We start from the raw sequence: 23,976 nt of genomic DNA, 5'->3' as shown, positions 1-23,976 counted from the left end.
CCTAATTTTTAAATTCAAGTGGCCATTTGATGACGTCAAAACATTTTGTACGTAAAATGTGTACATGAATTCATATCTACAACTCAATGGCTTCCAGAATAAGTTAAAAAAATCGGGGGTCATCTTGCATTCTGAAGAATTATTTTCATTTTAAAAAAGACCTATTTTTCACCATTTTCAGAACTTTTGTAAAATTAATGTGCGCATTTTGTCATTTTTAACGTGCTCGTATAGCGTTATTTTAAGTCGGAACTGACTCAAATTTGGTGAAATCATATTTTTTACGCTTTTTAAGTATCGCGCGCGCAAAAACGCATTTTTGCGCAGTAATTTTTTGAAACATGCAAATGGCCTAATTCATGCTCTAAATTGATCAAAACTTAATTTTGAGCGTTTTAAATTTTTAACGCACGATTTCACGCGCATGACCCTACGTGCGCGTGCGTTTTTATTTGCTAATATTTTTACCCTTGATCTGAAGTTTACGTGTAGTGAATTTCATTAATATGTGATAATGAATTATGGAGATATGATTGATAATGTGATTTCGCAAAATGGCGTATAAATGTCGTCACGGATGAGTGATCACGCTGGAAAGCTTATTAGGATTAAGTTATATTATTTGAAAGATATTCTGAAATTTTGGTAATCATTGACATTAAACTTTTTGAGATAATTGTTACACAAAATAGTGTACAGAAACAATAAAAAGAAAAAAAATAATAAAGATTTTATACAATAACAATAGGTGATCATTTAGAATTCTAAATGATCACCTAATAATAAACCCAATTTTGGTGTTGCAGCGCGGTGAAGCAAAATAAGCGTCATGAAATAAATCTTCTTTTTAAAAGTGGTGCTACAAGAATGTTTTTCGTATTTTTTTTATAACTAGAAGCTTATTTCTACATTTGTGGAAGGAAGAACATGGTAATTGAAAGAACATTCAATGTTATATACATATTACAAATAACAATTGTAAATCACTGAAAATCAGTAAAATTTATTTTACCGCGGTAGAAAAATAGGTGGGATTATTAATAATGTTGTTGCAACGGAAGTCATTATATAATAACATACATTTTAAACCTGGAGCTGCCCTCATATGCTCGTGTAATGTAACACCGGGGACTGCACTCTTCCATGGTTAAACTTAACCTGCTTATGTTTTTTTTACAAACCATTTGAGAAATAGAAAATTGCATTCACTATTAATGATAGACCTACCGACCTACATAATTTGTAAGAAAACTGATGCGCCTAAAATTGTAATAACAAAGAAGTATTTTCCCCCCACACAATACATGAAAAATGAAGATTACTAAAACAAGACTTTGAATAGGTCATGTTTAGTGCTAATGAAGCTAATCACTTCTGTAAGGGAAAAAACAAAACAAAAATGTTTTCACTATATAATGGTTAAGGTTAACTGCTGGCAGTTTTTTAAAGGTAAATAATTTTTGTTCGATTATTTCAATGGCACAATAAGGAAATCATGGTAATGCTAGGAAAGAGCATCTTTTGATATTCGTATTGTAAGCTTATTTTGTTATTAAGACATTGAAATTATTATTGTATTATTGTTATATTTTGTCTCTGTATATTGAGTTAAGTTTACTGCATTTACTTTTTTTTCTTGATGTTAACATTTTCAAGATTTCAAGATTTCAATTTATTTTCCAAATTTATTTGATGAGATAAATGGTTAAAATAAAGACAAAAAATGGAGGGAAAAAACAAAAAGAGCTCGTTTTTATGGCTATCCTAAATGTTCACTACTAAACGAGGAAAAAGTGAAATTAATTTCACTCTTGCTTGATTGAACTTATTACTTTGCAAACGGCTGCTAAATTGAACTTGAATTTCAACGTTGAAAACAACTTGTGTGATGTTTCCCGAAAATAATTTACTGCGTGAGTGAATTACGTCACGTTGAAAAGAATTTACTCATGATTTAAATTTCCTCACGTTTTGCATAACGTTTGTCCGCATCTTACTTTAAAAACAAATGATACCATATCATTTGCATTCATTATCAACGACGAATTGAGAACATCTTCATTTCAATTACTATATCTGTTATCAATGTACAATAAACACACGAATTTTTATCATTACTACAACAGTATATAGACTCCTAAAAACAAATCTTTGTCGGAAGTTAAACGAAAAGTATGGTTTACTAGTCTTTGTTCAAAGCCAATACATGATGATTTTAAGTAATATTTAAGATAAGAATCGAATGATACTGAATGAACTGAGTATCAATGATAATGATGTTCGTTGGGATCAATTTCACTATTTTCAGTTACTATTGATTTTCGCTACTTTTGATAAAATGTAAACAATATATTTACCTATAAATAAATAAATCGTGAATTGACCATTTTACAACACAGATTGGTTTGAAATTTGGGATAGGAACTGTCCAAAACATCGTGACCTCTGACAGAATGGAAAATTGCATTCCAACATTTTTTTAAGGATAAAAACACGCTAACTGTTTAGCAGCACTTTAAAAATAATAAACATTTTAAAACACATTAAAAACATTTCTATTGATGATTGTTTCTGTGACTGTTTAATGTAAAATATGTTATTCTTATATACTTTGGCTATAGTATGATTTTAAAAATACATTCTTTTTCAAGTTCCAGGTAAATTATACTATTGAATGACAAAAATGACACGAATTAAGCATCAAATTGTTTTCTATTGTTGGTTAATTCTTTGTGACATTATTGTAAATGTGTTATCCCTTTTTCCAGTTCCAGATAAAATATGATAAAAATAAAATACTAGGGCCTAATGCAATATAGAACAATTCACGAACGAAAACAAAGAAACCTCACGAATTAAGCATCTTGAATTTCGTGCGAAAAATAATTATCTTAGTGTTAAACGAATAAATACATGCGTTGAAAGGAACACTCTTGCTTATCGGATGAGTTACAGACCTGATGACGCGTTGAAAACATTTGTAAGTGTGTAATCAAAATAGTCTGTAAACACTAGAAAGATTTGTTATGTTTTTATCATGTACAATATGCACTCGCCATCAATCCAAGTCTTAACTTGATTCCACACGTAACTGATAAACGTAGAAACACACGGCCTTATCGTTGGATTTAACGCGAGCATGATTGTCGATACGTACCCCACTTTCTACAAAAAGTAATGATATAATTTTGATCAAATACAACATGTAAATAATATAAAAACATAATTGCAATTTCAATCTAATTGATTAAGTTTTTTTTAGTAATAACTGTTAAGTGTAATTGATTGCGATTAGCCGTTTTCTTTCTAATCCTCTGTTTCGAAAAGTGGTGTATAATTGTGCGCACATTTTCATCAAGAAATTAAGATTAGTTTAAGTCACGAGAGATGATTTTGATATTTATATTCTATGGCGTAGGTGTTACAGTAGTATCGGTACAGTCTTGAATTTCTAAAAACTGATTTAAATAATCTTTCCTCCCTAAAATCATTATAAAACAATACTTCTCGGAAATCGTATCTTTAATTCATATCTTCGTAATAATGATAATTAATATAGTGTATGTTTTTTTTTCTGATTATAGACAAATTAAATAAATGTAACAAAAAAAAAATGTTGTACAATCTCTGTGTGAGATTTCATCGCAAAATTAAATTATCGTAAAAAAATCGGTCGCACATTTTGGTCCTTTAAAGAAGGTATAAGGTACGCGCGCCTATTCATATTTTCATTTATGTTTTTCGCAAACTAATTGCGCAACCAATCAATTCTCCCGAAAAAGCTCTAATTAGAAAAAGATACACTTGGTTAGCTCTAAATTAAACACACAACTAATTGCAATATTAAAATATTCATCAAGAAATGTAGTTATTGAGCAGTTTTTCTTTGTCCTGATGTAAATAAATATTTAAAATTAAATAAATAATAATAATAGAAAAATAATAATGACACAATTATGATTCAGCTTAGAGAATATCTATCGATCTTGTCAGTTTCTAAAATTTCTGTAAGAGAAAGATTTATTATTATTATTTCAACGTAAATAAATTACTATTATACAAATAATGAATGTTTATGGGTTGAATGGGATGGGAAGAGAGTGTTTTCATTAGTTAAAAGATTGACTGTTTTATTAAACCCATGGAAATATTCTCCATATTCAACGAATAATTATGAAATATTCATTATTATTTTATAACACACCTATTGAACCAAACTTTTATTTAAATTAATCTAGCTTTTATCTTGAATTTAATGCTATAGGCTAGCACTGTGAAATAGAGGGGATTAGGTTTTGACCGCGGAGTTGAACACTTATGGACACTTATATTGAAGATTGGATTTCAATCGCGCATTTAACAACTAGCGTAAAACAAATTCTCAAAATGTTTAAAAAATCTTAGCATGCAATAGTTTTCCAATTATTGAAATGGAAGAGGATAATGCACGCTTAGTGAGAAAAATCAATACATTTCCTTGAAATGTGAAAAGCATTTATATGGACCAGCAAATGAAAACCGTACCACTTAAAAGTCGGTCCCAAAATGGTAGTTCATTGGAAGTAAAAACAAAAAGACATGCGTAATCCAATTAGATCTAAATATATTGTTCAGTTCTTAATCTACATAACAACATTCATAATATCTTATAGGCCAGCCATCTGTCGAAACGTATTATTATGATCTAATTTTATATATTTTTCTCTCTCACTCTCTCTATTAAATTCTATACGATAATGTAAAAACAATTAATTAAAATATGAAACTATATCAATTTATTTACAGTCGTTTAATCAACCAAGTTTCAATCAACGGATTATGGAAATGATGTGTAATATTTCTTTGTAATTCATATAAAATTGCAAGCGGGACGTATTCTGTTGAGTTTAATTGTTGCGTAGTATCAACGATGAAAGCTTTTTATCTGCAAGACCTGTTCGGGAATTTTAACGTTTCTAGGCCATTTCATTCAAGGTAGAAAATCTTAAAGAAATAATGCACTTTAAATATTCTAGTATAAATGTATTATTCTGGTTGAAAAATCAGTTTTAGTGTGATTATTCATGTATTCGAAAAATAGTTTAGATTTATATTAGGTAAGATATATTTTTTTCCTAAAAAAAATTATTGTTTACAACATTGTTGTTGAACATGCTATTTTAATTTCACAAATATAACTATTTAACTGTAGTTTTATTTTTGTTTTGGTTAAATTAAACAGTTTATTTTGTCTTTTTATAAGAGAAATCAACATTTTGTTTGTAGATTTTTATCGGAAAAAGTGAATAACTTGTTTAAAACCGAAAAAATAGTCTATTTAAAGTCTGATTTTAAAATCGTCATTTTTTACAGTAGGCCTACATCTTTAAAATTGTCTTTTTTATTATAATATATATCATTACATATTAATTTATTTTTAATTGTTTCAATGTTATCAGTTAGTTGTAAAATAATATAACCTTGTTTAATTACTTTAAAAAATAGGAAATTAATCGTGTACTTAATTTATTGTGTATTAAATGCATTAGAATGTATAGACGTTTAAACAAAAAACATTATCTATTGTTTAAAGAATATTTAAATTGTGATATAATCCTTGTTTTAATATCATTTGATTTGATTTATTCAATACAAAATTACAAAGAATGTCAAATGCCAACTGAATCTGTTAGAAAACTTTTCTTTAAAGATTCTCTTCCCAAAAAACATTTTGTTGAATACGTTATGCCGTCTTTGTCACATAATAGTGTTTCACTTGAAACTTAAAAATGTATTGTCCCCCAAAAACATGACAAATAAAGATTAATAAAATCAAATTTTAATAGGCAATGTCACAGTTTTCATAAAGTTATTGACTTCTGTAGAAAAAAAATCATCAAAAATAATGATTTCACTTTCAAGACAAAAGAAATGGTTAATTTCAACAAATTCCAGACAAATTAGGTGTATTTTGCTTTAAATTAGATTTTTTTTGGGGGGAAAATGTCAAAGTGAATAACTATTATGTGATATTAAAATGGCATATTCAACAAAAAAATTAGAAAAAATTATTTTTTTAGGGATACAATATATCTTTAAGTTACTTTCTTTTGGCGAAATAAACATTTTTTCGAACTTATTCGGCAAAGTGGAAAACTTTATTAAAACAAGACAATGTAATTTGCGAAGTCTGCCAATTATATTCATTCTTATTTTTCATGTTTTCGTGGACAAAACATCTTTAACAAAAATATATTTTCAAATAAATTAAATACAAATGATATAGTTAACATTTAAATTACAATTAATTATGAAAAAGAAATAATGTAACATTAAGAATGATATAGGCCTAATAATGATAGAAAAAAGCAGTATAAATATGAAAAATAATTAAAAATAAATGATTTAGGAATGGTCATACATTATAAATAATAAATGGACCTGCAATCAGAAATGTACCATTTACAATAATTTACACCAAATGCAATAATCTATTTATAAATCAATTTTAGCAAATGTTGTCTCAACATTGCTAAACATCAAATGTATATCAATGATATTAAACCGATTTATTTATAAGGGTGATTAAGATATGTAATATCTTAATGAGTAGTTAATTTGTATAGTGTTGTTTTTCGTTGTTTCGTCTAAAAATAGATCAAATATCTGAATTAAAAATGAATGAAGTATAATGTTATTTTAGAAATGAGTATACACAACTTTATAAAATATCGATTGAAATATATATATATATAATAAAATTTCTATCATATTATATGCTTATATTTACATTTTATATAATTTTTCTAATTTAGGCCGATACATTTTTTATTTGTAGACAATCTAATTTTATTCTGCATGTACTTATGTTTTATAAAGATAAAGAACATAAACAACAAACAAATAAATAGTGATTTAAAAAAAATATTATTTCTGTACGTACAGGCAGCTTTAATTTGGTTTATTATACAAATTTAGATGTTTCAAACTATGTCTACATATACATTAATTTTGTATTGCTGTAATTTTATAAACGAATATAAAGTAAACAAAATAAAATATGAGCAAAACTGTAACTGGATTTTCTTTTAGAATAATCTGTACGTATGGTGTGTAAAACAAGTGTATTTGTTTATTTTACAAATTTAGATGTTTCAAACTATTGGACTGAGATTACGTTTCTATTGCTATACTAAGGAATATAAAGTTTAACAAAAAAATAAATATACACAATACACTACTGTAATTTCTTTTTGTAAACAGTCTGTACGAAAATGGTGTATACAACAGCGTACTGCAAACCATTTTACAAATTTAGATGTTTCAAACTATAGACATACATAATAGTTTAGGTTGTGTTTAGTACCGGGTACTGTATTATTTTATAAGAGAAGCTAAAAACAAAATATGAAAATGTCAAAAGACTATACGTAAATGGTGTGTAAAACAGTGTACCACAGTACTACAGCATCTAGATGGGCTGGTGATACAAGAGCTAAACCGACATAATGAGCTAAATGCGCGCATGCGCACCGTTCTAATACATGGGATAAAGCCCGTCTACACGATCATATTTAAATTATTACCTGCACTGGAAGCTGATTTCGACAAGTAGAATTTATCAACCCTTCTCACACACAAGTAGGTTGAACAGCCATCATTAAGAGGCATCAGTATCAACGAAAAATCATACGCGAAAAAATTGAAGATTTCGATTGGTGAGGATGATGGCATCGCCACAGCAGGAGCACGAAATGTTACTGAGTATCTTACAGGGCGGAGGTACGTTGCAACTCGCTGGCTTTTCTTCAACTTTTTTTAATCATCATCTTTTTCTAATTTCTTAATATTTCCATCATTTATATATTAGTTATTTGTTTGAGATAAATTAGTTTTTTTTTAATATTGAAGACCGACTAATTTATGAAATTAGTTTTGTGTAGCACTTTAGAAGATTGCATGAAGTACTTCGCTATCAATTAGACTAATGAGCTATGTGTAATTCGTAGACGGGACATGAGTATTCTTATTCAACTTGTAACATCACAGGCAGGCTAAATATTTACAAGAGAAATTAACGTTAATATAAATTATGTGGGTATAGTGCGGTGGTATTATGTAGAAATGCTTTTACATTCGGTGACATTTATGGGTTCGGTTCGTTTACGGTTGTCGGAATAACTCTATGATCGTTTCTTATTCTTTCGCCGTGAGTATGACACTAATTTTACGTTGTTAATGTGCTAAACGTTATTTGTTTATATTAATTTGTATCACCTACTTTATACCATCTAACAGAAAATTAGAAGAAATTATACCGTTCATTAACTTTCAATATTTTTATATTTTCGTTGTAACGGCAATATACCAATAATACAGGATATTATTACATTAAGTTAAGGAGTGATACACAACACCTTTACGTTGATGTATATTCATAACTTGTGATTAGTGTACAATGATATAATGATGTATCTTGTTTTATAATATACCGTAATATGCCTATATTTCTTTTATTTTTTCAACTCTATACTTATAATTTTATATATAAGTATGTTTAAAATCATATTATAAAAAAAATAATAATATTTATTACTATTAACATAATTATTATTCGTAAGATTCCAACCTTTCTATTAATGCATTATATTGATACTTTCGTTACGGTATATTGCAGTGCTCAATGAACGCTATGGAATACCAGTACGTTCACAATTTGGCGTACGCCTATATCTGAAATATAAAAACTATCGCTAAATAATAATTCTGTTAATGAAATAAATATAAATTCATAATATGAAATGAATAGAAATTATAAAATTTCAATTGATTGAAAAATGAACAATTTTTTCCCCAAAATTATTGAAGGCATTTTCAGACAATCTTCGTTATAAAAAAAATGCGTATATCAATATTTTTTATTTAATTGTCATTGATAAATAATCAAAACAATTCGTAATTATATTCTGTTCAAGTCAAAAGTATATTAGTAATAGTAGTAGTAGTAATCCATACTTTTATGTAATTTAGGCCTTTTTAAAGATTATATTTTATTTTCTATTTAACTTATGTTAACTTTATGTCGGTTAAGATATGTAGTGCATGTTCACTAGGCCATTATTCTCGGAGGACTTGGTAATGATCAGGTTTTTCCCGTTTGCTATAGGCCTATCTGTTGCATTTTGCGATCTTTTACCGACCAGAAGTCAGAATAGTTAATGTCTTTTATTTGCAAGAGATATTCGGAATGCGATTGCTGCGTTGGTAAAAAGAACAACAATACATATTACTATTAGTCCTATTAACTTTATAGTGTAGTTATACAGTTATTTATGATACTGTATATCAACTATAACAGAAGATTAGACACTGACTAAATCATACAGGACCCGAAATCCGTCGGCGGTCTATCTTGTTTATCGTATAGCCTATGTTGCTACAGATTGTACACTACAGTATTTTCTTTTGTAATATTTATTATAGATTTTGTCTTTATTATGAGGTAGAGCATAATTTTAACTGAGATAATAATATAAATATTATTTTTTGTGTTCGGGTATGTTTTAGCATGGACAGCAAAATAATATGTCCGCAACTACCCCTACTGTGGACTATTTGTTTATTATTACCGGTATTCGTTTTAATTATCAATAACTAAATTATAAGTCAACGTAATTAGTAGACTGGATTTCATTAGGAGGTAAAAATATTTACCTAAGTATGAGACAATTTGAGATTCAAGCTACGCACGATTTACTCAAATTTGCCCTTACGTAATATGTATATAGCCTATAGATACAATGTAAATATTATGATTATAATATGCTATATAAATCATAAAATAATATTTAATAGGATTAAATAATAATAGCATAACATAATTTATCTAAATTGGATGAATAAAAATAGTAGGCTAAATTTCCACTAACAATTAGTTTCATTAACATCACAGATATCAGAAAGCATGTAAACAAATTAATTATATCGATAAATAAATAATTTAAAGATTGTTAATTTCATGTAATTATATAGTAATTGTATAGATAATTGCTTTATTTAATGTTGTTCAGTACATTATGATTTAAAAACATATTTTTTACAGTAGCGATACTTCAGTATTGGTTATAAAAGCGTTCTTAAAATAATCAAATTAGGCAAAATTGAAAGTGTAATAGTTTGTGATCTCTTATCGAAAAAAAAAAGAATTAATTAAAATAATAATAAATATGCGTTTGTGATATTTGTCGACAATGCATATTGCGTGCCTTTAGGTATAGAGGCAGTGGCGTAGTTGTCAGGTTTTCATTCGAAATACATACAATTTCGAGCTAAAAGCACTCAAATATCGATTAATTTTCTACAAGTTGATGGCTGTATTGACTGATGACAATGGCTTTTACATCATAATGTATATATTCCATTTCCCTGTAAATTCGAGGATAAATGTAAATATAAAAGAAAAATATGTCAGTATAAACTCGAATTGGATTTCAAAGAACAAGAAAAATTATATTTGCTAAAAACAACATATAATACATAGTATAATGTATAAACAACAACGGTGTTGATTTATTGGCATCATACACACATATACAGAAACAAGGTAAAAATACAACAATTTGAAATTGATGAAATTGATTTTTAGAAAAGCACAAATAGATAGGAATGAAAAAGAAACATAAAACACAAAAAATACAATTTTTTTTAAAAACCGGATATATTTTAATTAATAAATAATTGATAATTATGGACAAATTTTAAAAGTTTAATAGTATATAACCAATGTGTTATAACCGTAATGTAGATACAGGTTTCATAATGTTATTAGGCCTATAGTGTTAACATTATGTGTGATGTTTTGAGGTTGTTTTACTAGCATTACGATGCTTGTTGAATGGTAGCAAACACAGTCTCTATATCGAACCAGTGACAGGGGTAACATGTATTAAAAGTACTTAATTATTATACAGAATACTATCTAGCTGACTGTCAATTGTCAGTTATCATCTACCTAATGACGTGGTTAAGGTGAGGGACAATACGATTAGATTAGATATCAATATAAAGAAAACAATTTTAAAAATTGGCAGCACTGTCCGATTAAGCTCACTACGGTACTCAAAAACAGGTTATTTGTAAGAGACTCACCACAATGACGGTACGTATGTGCGTAATTACGGATGATCGCATCTGGGGACCAGGGAAGTATCCATTCTTTCGTGTGAGTATTCAACTTTAGTACACTTACAATGTAACCCTAGCCAATCCAACTTTCACAAGTCGACCTTTTCATCAGATAATATTAAAGTATAATTACAATCGCTATAAAAATTAATTATAGATTTTAAAAACAATTATACACAATCATTATGGCGATAATTTGCTTTAACTTTTATTTTATACCATCATCATACAAAGTTTTGATCGTGAATATTTCAACATCAGTTTAGTAAAACTTTTAATATAAATGAAACAACGTTGATACAGGCGATATTTCATGGAATGAAATAACAGAGGTCAGGATAAGCGTCTACTACAGACTTATCTTGTTGAATATTTTTGTACGCACACGTTTTTATTATATTGTATGGTATTAGGAATATTTGAATAATATATTTCAGTCGGCGTTTATATTGTAGACATTTAACTTTATTCCCCGTCCTACTTCCCATCTCATCTACTAGAACTAATTTTAAATATAATTACAATTTACCTTTGAAACTATCAATCTTTTATACATAATACATAAAAGTGCCATTTTAATATACATTAAACAAATCAATAACCTAATATAATGTTACAATGAATAAAGTAAATTACTAAAATTAATTATCAACAAGGAAAACAAATCAATTTAAGAAAGTGTAATGCATCAGAAAAATATATAAAAACTCAAAAGGACGCATATGTGACGCGATAGTAACTAGATAATTGTAGGAATCGTGTACACGCGCGTCAGCAAGCTGATAATGATTGAAAGTATTGTGTACGCGCGCGTTCAAAGCCTGATAATGTTACGTACTGTGTACGCGCGCGTTTCAAAGCTGATAATAAGTTATTGGTTGTGTACACGCGAGTTCACATGCTTATTGTAATGGATTGTATACGCGCGCGTTTACAATCTGATCATAAATATTGTATCGTATTGTGTACGCGCGGGTCAACTGTGCAATTTAAATTATAAAATACATATACCGTAATAATGTTATTTTGATTATTTAAAAATTGAATTCAATACTTGCCTATTACCTCTATTTATTCGTTTGTTAAAAACAAGCGATTACGTTTCTGGTATGAATGTTATAGGCCTATTCGGAAATAACAAAATATTCAAAATTATATTTAAATGCTGCTACTACTTCTTGCTTAAGCCTATTCTTTTTTGTCAAAATAAGACATTTAGTAGTCATAATGACATGAATTTAATTTGTTAGATATTTTAAACATTATAGAAATTACATCATTTCTTTAAAAGCGATTTTTGGCATTACCATTTCTATAATAACTAAACATTCTTAGTAGTTTTACAAACTTTTTTTCCAAAATATTTTTAAATATTAAAATATTTGAATAATATGTAGAAATAGAATATAGAAAATTCTCACTTCGAGGCCTATTTGTAATACATTAACTTTCTAGGGATGATTTTACATTTTTGATCATTTACAATTTTCATGTCATTGTATTTTATCATGGTTTTTATATACTGTTATATACATTGTTATGTTTATTGATTATTTGTCTGCCACTTTTGTAAAATAGATACAATTTTCCTGATAAACTACGGTCGAGTCGACAAGCTAGATTAATCTAGTCTACACTGTATATCATTGTTTGTATCAATTGTTTTCTAGTTTCGATTTTTCAGATTCTCCCAAACTTGAAATCTCTTTAAAATGTCATGCAATAATTGTAAACGATTATTCAGGCTTTTGACTATATTAATCATTTTTGAATGGAATAATTTCGTTTTTATTGTCTACGGTGATACGTTTGTAATCTGTGTTATTGTCTCGCGTATTTTTAATCTTCTTACGTAGATTTTTTTTCCTATTTTGGTTATAAATTTATGGATATGATATTGTCAATGATTGTTCTTATTATCTATTTATTATAAATATCACTATTTATTATTAGTCCATACATAATACGTTGTTATGCGTATTTCTATTTTTCAAAGCAAACTTATACCATTGTAGATGAATATTTTTATTCCAGTATAGTAATGTTATTCATTATCGTATAATCTCTCTTTTTCAACGACGACATGAAGATAGTACTTACAGTGGCCTAAACCATTTAATTGGAAATCGTTTGTGCGTGTTTGTTGAGAAGTATAATTTTTTTTGTGTGAATATTGGATATAATTAACGTCAAACAGTAATTTACAGTAGGCCTATTAATAAAAGTATCATAACACATATAGGATTTTAAATGTGCATTATTTAAGTAAATTAAGAAACATTAAATGTATTATTATTATATTTCCTGTCTTTTCGTTAGCGGCACCATTAAGCCACATTGAATTCACGCGCGCATACAAAAATCTGTACATATTTCATCGTTGTTTGAACGCTGGCGTGCAATAATTAACAATCATCCTCGTCTGAACGCGTGCGTGCAAAAGTTCTTCAAATTTCTTCAGAACACATTCGTCCATGCTGCACATATTTCATCATTTTTTTAACGCGAGCGCACAAAACATTACAATCTTCCTCGTCTGAACGCGCGCACACAAAAAACACAGTTACTATAATTGTAATATTTGCGCGTGTCAATTATTGTGTGTATATGTTGTGCAACTGAAAATTAGTACACCAAGAATGTTTTCTCTATAAAACAAAGGCGTTTCAAAATATTTATAAATGGCAATATTTACATAAAAGTTAGATTCCAATAAATCAAAAATATAATGAGACTTTCGGCGCCCTTCGGTCGAACCCTATATGTTACGATCGTCGGATGAGGAATGATAGACGGCTATTTTCCGTGACATTATTCTTATCGTTTTTAGAGCTGCGTGTACACGACTAAATTTGAATATTTTATGCTCACGATATCTTAAATATAAGATTTATTAAATGCTAAATTCAAAGAAACCTACAATACAACAATATTAATTTTTTTTTTTATAAAAATGCTATAAATATAGTTTCTCAATCAATTTTGTAAACAAAAAATGTAAAGTTAACATTATTTTGTTTATAGCTTATTGTATATCAATATTTGGTGTCAAAGACCAATATAATAATTATAATTGAAATTTCATTATCAAGGCCAATCAAGGTATGTCTAAACTAGTGCATCTAATCAATGATGAGATAATTTTATTGGTATTTCCACCTTATTAACCTGATTAATTTTTCACTTTTGTACGCGCCTAGCTCTTTTGTAGGCCTACATTTTGGCTGAGGATCCAGGAATTGTACTAGTGGAGGGTGTTGAAAACAAACTGAAACCAAATCAGTTTCAAATCTTTTTCCACAACTTCCAAAAAACATGCTTTAATAAATAACTATATATTAAATAATATATATTAACATTATTGTTTTAAACCTGTTATTATTATGTATAATGCCTAATCTGATATTTAAATTTAATAATCTCGGTCGGTGTATTATGTCAATTGTTGATTAAAAAAGATGGAAATGTATATGTTTATAATAATTAATTAACCTTACTAATTTGATTGTACAATATGTGCATATCTTAAGATACCTTATAATAATCCATTATATATGCTTACTAAAATCATATTTTTTTTGCTGTAGTTTTATGTTTTGTGATGCGACTTCTCTGTACAACACAATGACAATATTTTTATCATCAATTACTTCTCCACACAATGCATACCAACATTCTAATTGCATTCTAATGATACCGTGCTTTTAAAAACAAACAATAACCAAACCAACTATAGTATTTATCGGCCTTGATCGTCTTACTATTGAAGAAAATAAAAGGTTGTATTCTTTGTTCAAGCGCTTTGAGTAGAAATTAACGAACTCTGTTCTTTTTGCATCTCGTGAGCAATAGTTACGCGACCTGTTGAGAAAGATGAAGGCCTGAAGAAAATACGAAAGTAACTAGTCGAAATATTCATTAGTTATTACTACCGCCTAAGGGTTTAATCTTGCTAACGGTATATAATACATACATAGATCTGTCTTAAAAGGATGATAGGTAATCAGTTGCCTCATATCATCCTATCATATAATAACCAGCCAATGGAAAGTCCCCGGAATCAAAATGTCCCGATTATAAACAAAAACTCAACGCCGTTCTTTGGCCTAGTAGAAAAAAATCTATCGACTTAGGTTTTAGCGATTTATGCATTTTAAATACTTACGCATCAGCGTAAAAGGGCTTTTTTATAATCGGTACAGACTCGAATAATGTGAATTTTGGTTAATAAATTATAAATAGACTAATTCGTATTGCTATATCTTAAAATATAATATAACATTTTTAATATATAAATTCTGCAAAATTAAAATAACTCAACCTACACAACATATATTTTAGGTAATATAAACAATTGAAAATTTACATGTGGCCTATGATCCGCGAACATTATATAAATACATCAGATCAGAAAATATGAATATTATACTAATATGTAATATGTAATATGACATAATTAGAATGACCCCAACCGAGAACATACATTTATTATATAGACTTTTCTTTTATTATACAGTAAAATATATATACCACATGACAATATCTTGAAGGCATCAGACAAATTACAATGTTATCATAATGTTATAGTTATCTTATAAAATTACTGTTATTTCAAAATAATGTCTATATTAGGCCTACTGTAATTATGCTCTATTAATTGTTCTTATTTGTATTTTATATAGTATTTGGTTCATTATTTCTATTTTTATTGTAGTTTATTTGATCAAAAAATGCAGTAATTATTATAAAATTAATACCACGTGATATTGTAAAATGAAATTAATGTGTTTTTTAGATTGGTCTTATAAGAAGAGTAACATTACACATTTTAACTGGTTTTACGTAATCAAAACTAAATTGTGCTTATTTCAATATTATGTATTTTTAATATTCCACCTAATATATATATATATATTTTTTCAAAAATTTAATAATTGTATTTTTAAAAATATTTTTTCCCTATATTAGAACAAAATATAAATAATACATTTATATTAATATACGTTTAATTTATAATCACAATATTATGAGATTAAAATGTTAATTTCATTAACGATGGTATATACAAATTATTATTAATTGAATATTATTCTACGTTTTAATAAATCTGTGAACACAAAAATTATAAGAGACAATTATTAAATGAATTATTCATAATTTACCAGTAATAACGTTATTCTGCTAAATTATGTTCTGAGATTAAAGTAATATATTCCAAGACGCCAACATTATTTCTAATCATAGTTTTTTATACTATTTTATGCATAAAACATTATAATTATTACAATGTTTTGCTATCCTTCAATATTTTACTCAGATTAATTTTGTTTTAATGAATCCATAATATAACCTTGTCATGACGTCATTCCATCTTGACCAACGAAAAGTAGTTTGAACCTAAAACATTTTCCAATTAATTTCTTCATAAAATGTTGTATTAATTATGTTATGAAAACAATTATTAATGATAAGACAAAAATGTATTGCTACAACTTAACCATGGAGCACATTTGTTTTTAACAAGGCGTGCGCAAATTTGAGTTGTGTTTTAAAACTATCTTAGTTTAACGAGTAGACACTCTGGAGTTAAAACCTTCATAAGTTGAAGAAGATTTGTTGCAGAATTTGTATCGACAAACTGAAAGGGTCGTTTCAAACAAAGGTAAATACAAAGTAGTCATAAAGTGATGTTCGGTGAGCAAAATAATACAAGGCTAAGAAAAGTGAAATATTTAGTCTGCCGAAGTGCATGTGCATATTGGTGGCATACCCGAAATTTCAGGCGAAAGACCTATTAAAAAAATCTCCCCCGTGTGTTTGTGGCTATACTGTACCGGTATTTCATTTTACTATAGTTAGCTTTGATGAGATGAATTCTGTTTATTGTTACCCACAGAATTTTTGTATTGAATTTATACGACTTTGGGCTTATCATTTTTTTAATTTAAACCCTAGAAATCATTAACAAAAAAATAACGATAATAATAACCGTTCTCAAATCCTTACTAAGTTTAGGCCGTAATGGTTTAATAATTAATAACATATTTTATCTTTATCTTTCTTTATTGTGTTTTATCGTATAATGTTATGTATGTACACTAGAAATGATTTAATTTAATCTAAAAAAAAATTCTTTTCAATTTTTAAATCGTTCTTAAATCCCTACTAAGTTTAATGGTTTAATAATTAGTTCATAATAATTATTGAATCATTGAATTTAGTAAGGATTTAAGAACGGCTTAAACAATTAAAATAAATTAGATTTGTTGTTATTTATTTTAAAATGTTCCGTATATATTTCACATCGTAACAATATCAATGTTTAATATGGGTCTATCATTGCTATCTATTGATTATTTATTTTGGTAATAGGCCTAGACTTTAGAAGAAAAAACGCTAGATGTATCTTGTTTTGCATAAATCTCTTTCACACGACCAAAAACATATCATTATTCATGGCCTATTGAATGTTAATTTTATTTCTTTATATTTGTTAATTAGCCATTAGATTCACAAAACTATGTAAACGAAGTAAATCTTTCAAGATTTCTTAAAATATCAAATATTGTTGTTGCATAATATTACCCATGGTGGTATTAACTTTGTTGGTATTCATCATTTCTTTTAACATGCAAACAAAGTATATTTCTACTCAATAAAGATCTATGAATTAAGATTAAATACTTTCCCTGGTCATGCCTTTGGAATAAGTTAAAGGAAACGTTCTCTTGTCATAAATCCCTTTCACACAACCATACATATTTAATTGCATCTTTACTATTGGATGTTACTTTTTTTCTTTATTGTTTTGTTGTTAGATATTAGATACATAGCATTGTGTAAGAGGAGTCTATCGGTATTGATCCACATTAATGGTTTCTTCAAATATATTATTATTATTATTATTTCTCTTACATATCATTATATTATTTGGTTTCTAGTTGAACTTCATGGAACCTTACTAAAATGAAGAATTTTATACTCTGTTAAACAAAATGTATACTATTTCATTGTTGTTATTACAATTAATAAAAAAAAAGTATCTCTTATTAAAACCGACGATAGTACTCTACTTTATATATAAACTTTGGATAAACACAATTCACATGCAATAAAATGGCCTAATAACTAATGACAAATTGATGTTACAATCATAATTAAAAAGGATATATAGAAGCTTCAAGTCAATCGTTAATTCACGGCCGCGGGCTAAACAAGTTAATGAAAGAATATTCTCTATTGTTGGAAGTAAATGAAACGATACTAAAGAATGGCTAATATAGCGTACACACCTGGGTGACTAGAGACTACTGTATAATATAATATTTTATGTCAATATTGGATAAAACAGATTCAACAAAACCAGTTTTTGTTTAGCTAATTTTTTTATTGTATCGACTTTTTCTACAATGTTATATTGACGTTAATGACTTCCGTAGAAAAGTGGGCAAGAATATTTGTGTAATGTTGTAACTACACATGGATTTGCAACCAAACATTACTTGAATTCTTTGTGTATATCTTTTTAGTATTGTTATTTCATAATATCATAATCAATAAATTACAAATTATTCAGTAATATTTTAGTTAGAAATGTTCATTAGGCCTATTTGTTATTTCACATTGTTGTCTCCATTTTTTTCTACATTTTCTTATTATTTTTTCTATGGGCTTCATTCATTGGTAGTCTTTGTATTTTTTTAGTTTCCTTTCTTTTTCTATTTATATTTCTTTGTAAATTGTACCGGTTAGACTGGGTATATATTTTGTGCAATTATACATGTATGTGTACTAAACATACCTTTCGTATAGTATTTTGACTTAATGACTTAGAATTTACTCTTAGAAATTGTACCAGCTAGTTACTTGTATTTATAAAAAAAAATATTTTATTTACAAAATAATTTGGAATCGAAGTAAGTATCTTAGAGCCTCCTATAAGTTAGAATTGGCGTATTCAAAATTGAAACCAATAGGCATAAAGTTGCAACTTAAAAATTCTCTTAACTCACATCTAGAAAATTAGTCAAACATGCAAAGACTTTGATATGATAATAGTAGTAGTAAGTTTAAAGTTATGTTTCTTGATGTATGCAATTTACAAAATTAATGTGTTAAAATATCTAAATATGTTGAATCTTGGTAAATCTAAATTTTGCTAACATATAAAAGCCAAATACAAATTTTGCTTTTTAAAAAGTCTAAATAACATGCATTAAAACTAGATTGATTATATACCGATATGTATCAATCAAAAGGAAAATTACTGAAATGATGATGCTGTGGAGATACACAATAAGCCAAATAAAAGAAAACAGCCAGACTGAATAGAAGATCTCACAAAGGGGAAACCCCCCTCAAATATCAGCATTGTGACATAATGATAAGCTAACAACAGTTATTATAATATTCATATACTTATATTAAACAGTAAAGAAATATGCCTATAGATACTTCTCTGACACGTTAGTTCTTATCTTTTTTGAAATGTTACCGGTCGATGTATATTTGAAAGACTTAAACTGAGAGAGAGAACACTAAGCTATAAAGGCAATATTTCTCATACTTTGTGATTCACATGCAAATCTGTCAGGAGATCAAAATCGGTTTATGAACGATATTTTCTGCAACATTTCATTTCTCACAGAAATATGAGCGAAATATAAACCTTATTAGAATACAGCCGCTTGCCGAATCAATACGGATTAATAGATGGCTTTGTTATCCGACTAATCCGATTTAATCCCGATCATGACTATATTTTGTGATATTTCACCTGGTTTTTCCATGCACACTTTCTAAAAATGGGTTCCCACTAGAACGTATCGCAGGTACTGTACGTGAGTGTAATTAATCAAGTCATTTTGGCCAATCAACAAACAATCATTTGTTGGCAAGGGCTATTGTGTTTCTTTGTTTACGTTTGTGTGCTCACCGTCATGTACACAAACGTAAACAAACAAAAAGTTTTTGCTGTGGGTGGCAGAACATCTCCCCTAATAAGTGGATAATTGCCAGTAAAACAAACAAGGGGAAATGTATGTGTTAATAGGCCTACTATACGGGTAATTACCATTAAGAGAAGATTTGTTGGGTTTTGATGCAACCGATTCTCGGTACTGTGTCTAAATTAATCCTATTGGCCTATCATAGGAATATTTGTGTTTCATATGTATCCTCTATATAGTATCATAATAATAACATAATCCTTAACCTAACCTTATATGATACAGGCACCATATTTAATACAAATTAGATGCATACATTATTCCTATAAATTCCTATGAAATATAGCACTAAGAATTGAGTTGATGACGACACGTTCATAACATTTATCATTAATGCCAGACATATATAAACACAGGCCCTCAAAAGTCACTTTATTTTATTGCCAACAAAACAACATCATTGACAAAAGGTAATAAGATTTAGTTAAAAGAAACTAATCAAAGCTTAACACCAACTTGCATAAGAAATAGTAAATTATGAAATATGCCATATAATTATTTTGTAAACGGGATATCTCTTGTTAAAGGAGAAGGTTCGTTCCATAATTTGGCCCCATAAAATGAAATTCTATTCTAGTTGCCATTCATATACCGAATCCAGACGTTACTGTAGACCTAATCCGTGTCTACAAATAATAACATGTTTACATTGGTTATTATTAATATTATTATTGAATATTTTTGCAGGCTACTGTCATAAATGAAATGTTAATAACAGGAAGCCGCAGTGTGTATGTGGTTAGGCAAGGTTAAGATATCCTACATTTTAATTAATTTGAAATTTAAGTCGTATTCTATGAATCCGAGAATGGAATAATTTATATATCGCATTACTGTCTAGTATAATAGATCACTGTACCGTCAACACCATCGATACATACGGTATCACCCACACCCAAAACCATCCATCAATGAATCATAATAAACCACAATGCCATCTTCATCACCTTAGATCATCACCTTCAAATCGTCAATATCATGATATATCACCAATATTCAAAATCATCATGAATCACCACCACAACCATTGTAATAAATCACCACCATTATCATAAATCACCACCACAACCATTGTAATAAATCACCACCATTATTATAAATCACCACCACAACCATTGTAATAAATCACCACCATTTATCATAAATTACCACCATTATCATAAATCATTACCAATTTCATAAATTACCACCATTATCATAAATCACCACTATTATCATAAATCACCACCATTATCATAAATCACCACCATTATCTTAAATCATTACCAATTTCAAAAGTTACCACCATTATCATAAATCACCACTATTATCATAAATCACCACCACAACCATTATCATAAATCACCACCATTATCTTAAATAACCACCATTATCATAAATCACCACCATTATCATAAATCACCACCATTATCATAAATCATTACCAATTTCATAAATCACCACCATTATCATAAATCACCACCACTATCATAAATCACCACCACAACCATTATCATAAATCACCACCATTATCTTAAATAACCACCATTATCACTCCATTATCATAAATCAATACTTACAACCATTAACAGAAATGACCATCATTATCATAAATCACCACCACAACCATTATCATAAATCACCACCACAACCATTATCATAAATCACTACCACAACCATTATCATAAGTCAGCACCGATATCATACATCACCACAACCATTATTATAAATCAACACCATTATCATAAATCACCACCAGTTATCATAAATCACCACCATTATCATAAATCACCACCATTATCATAAATTACCACCATAATCAATATCATAAATCATCACTTACAACCATGAAGTCATAATAAGTCAGAAAGACTTTAAGTTCAAGATATAACATTAAATACGAAAAAGAAACAGAAGTTACATAAACTAATAATATATGTTATATAATGATAATAACAATCATTAAATATTAGAAATTCATTTTGTTTAAATTAAACGACAGCTTTCCGCAATGTATTTGAATACAAAGCAAAATATTACACAGTCTATGAAACATGTCAGTATTTTGACCGATCGTTGCCGATGGCCACTTCACATTTTACTCCAATTATTTGAGTAAATTGCCTTTAGAAACGCTAGATACACAGTTATTTTTACAAGAACTAAGATACATACTGTCCATACGGAAAATGTGTAAAGCGTTGAATCTGTTACTGTATTTTGTGTTGTCAAAGAAGTGGGCTTACCATCACTGACTGTATAAATTGTATTCATAATTAATGTTAAAGGAGTATGGTGTTCACATGGACAAATATTTAGGTGTTTTAAGCGTTGTGCAGTACGTGAAAGCATTTGATTCAAGCACGTTATTTTAATGATAGTTGTTAATCATAAGGAGTACCGGTAGATGAGAAAAAATGAGTTTATTCATTATATACTTTTGTTATAAACCTTACTGTAATTTTAGTTGGTTAGTCACACAAAAATATAATGTTTTGAAGTGTGCCTTCGTTCAATGAAAAAAAAAAACACTCCCACTAAGAATATACAATTTTTGTTTAAATATTAAAAACCTCCAAAGCTGACAACTACTGGAAAACAATAACTAAAAACGGTATATTTTCCTAATTTAGCTAGGCCAATTTCATTACATAGTTATCAAAATGACTGGAATACACGGTCATTCAACAGAGGTTGCGGAGTTCATAGAGTATCAAAAAGCGCATACTAGAGGTCGTCGTCGCGTCGAGCAAACATGCGCGCGTACATAAGTACATGCATGTTCAACAGAAGGCTGTATTTGCTCTTCCAGATACATTATTATTTTAATGTAATAAATACAAGAAAACATAATTAGTAAATCTTGGCGTGGAAGTCGCTTAAAGTCAGGGATAACATTACAATCAAATGCCAATCTATTTCTAATCTTACTGCTTAAGAAAATCTCGTTATCGTTTTTGGTGTCAGAATTTCGGTTATAATTAAATTTGTGAATGTTAGTGTTGACTTTACGCCGAGTGCTGTGTATCTGTTGCATGTAATGCGATATCGCTTCAAATATCAAACATTGTAAATAGTTAGACTAGTGGTCGTGTAAATAGTCAGCACACTTACGCACATGAAATTCAAGCTTTGTGTATTTTAGTATCATTCAAATAATCAAACTTTTAAAATAAACGTCATAAAGCTCTGTCACTAACTTAATGCGACAAAAAATGTTATATGCCCATAATGGACACGGTATTTGTGCACTTTTGTTGTCAAACTAGTTTGATAGTATAGATCTTTAATTAATTAAGCTCTGTCTATCATTAGTCTGTAGTAGAGAATGATTCTAGTAGGCCTGTGTTTCTATAAGTACTCGAGTAACATTCAGTACTTTCAGATTTTCCAGAACAGAATTTTTTTCCATGATTTATTACCTAAAGTAAGTATTATATGTGAATAATAAGTATTTGTACCCGATACATATGTATTCTAACATTCTTTATGTTTTACTGTAACATTGTAAATGTTTGATGTGACCTTTAAGGTCATTGTTTGAAAGACTTATATCTCTAGGAAGTAATATTTCTCTATTTTATTTTAAATGAACCATTATGCCTATAATGAAATATACTATAGTTTGTTTATTGAATGGACATGTCTGTTCGATTAGCGCAGCACTTATATTTTAAATGACGTCATCAAGGTGAAGTGTTGTAACAAGCCTCTCTACTAAAGAGTGGTGCTCTCAACAGTCAAGATGAAAATACGTCGATAGCATAATATTAACCACTGTATAAGTATTATACACAAGATAGTTTGTTATTTTGTCAACACAGAT

At 28.3% G+C, this 23,976-nt stretch overlaps 2 protein-coding genes across 2 annotated transcripts in view; both read left to right on the top strand.

Annotated features, from left to right (window-relative positions):
* Nucleotides 1–23,976, top strand: part of LOC144836908 (melatonin receptor type 1B-B-like) — a 304,056-nt gene that overhangs the window by 46,170 nt on the left and 233,910 nt on the right. The window lies entirely within an intron of this gene.
* LOC144836902 (LIM/homeobox protein Lhx3-like) overlaps nucleotides 7,544–23,976 on the top strand; it is a 38,597-nt gene continuing 22,164 nt past the window's right edge. Inside the window, exon 1 of the mRNA XM_078691825.1 lies at nucleotides 7,544–7,761. Within this exon, the coding sequence (XP_078547951.1) occupies nucleotides 7,704–7,761 (58 nt within the window). The 5' untranslated portion in view covers nucleotides 7,544–7,703. The remainder of the gene's footprint in view (nucleotides 7,762–23,976) is intronic.

The sequence above is a fragment of the Antedon bifida genome, chromosome 3 (assembly GCF_963402885.1).
Source record: "Antedon bifida chromosome 3, ecAntBifi1.1, whole genome shotgun sequence".
Lineage (NCBI taxonomy): Eukaryota > Metazoa > Echinodermata > Crinoidea > Comatulida > Antedonidae > Antedon > Antedon bifida.
Note: the sequence above shows the minus strand (reverse complement) of the source record. Positions and strands in the feature narration are given on the sequence as shown.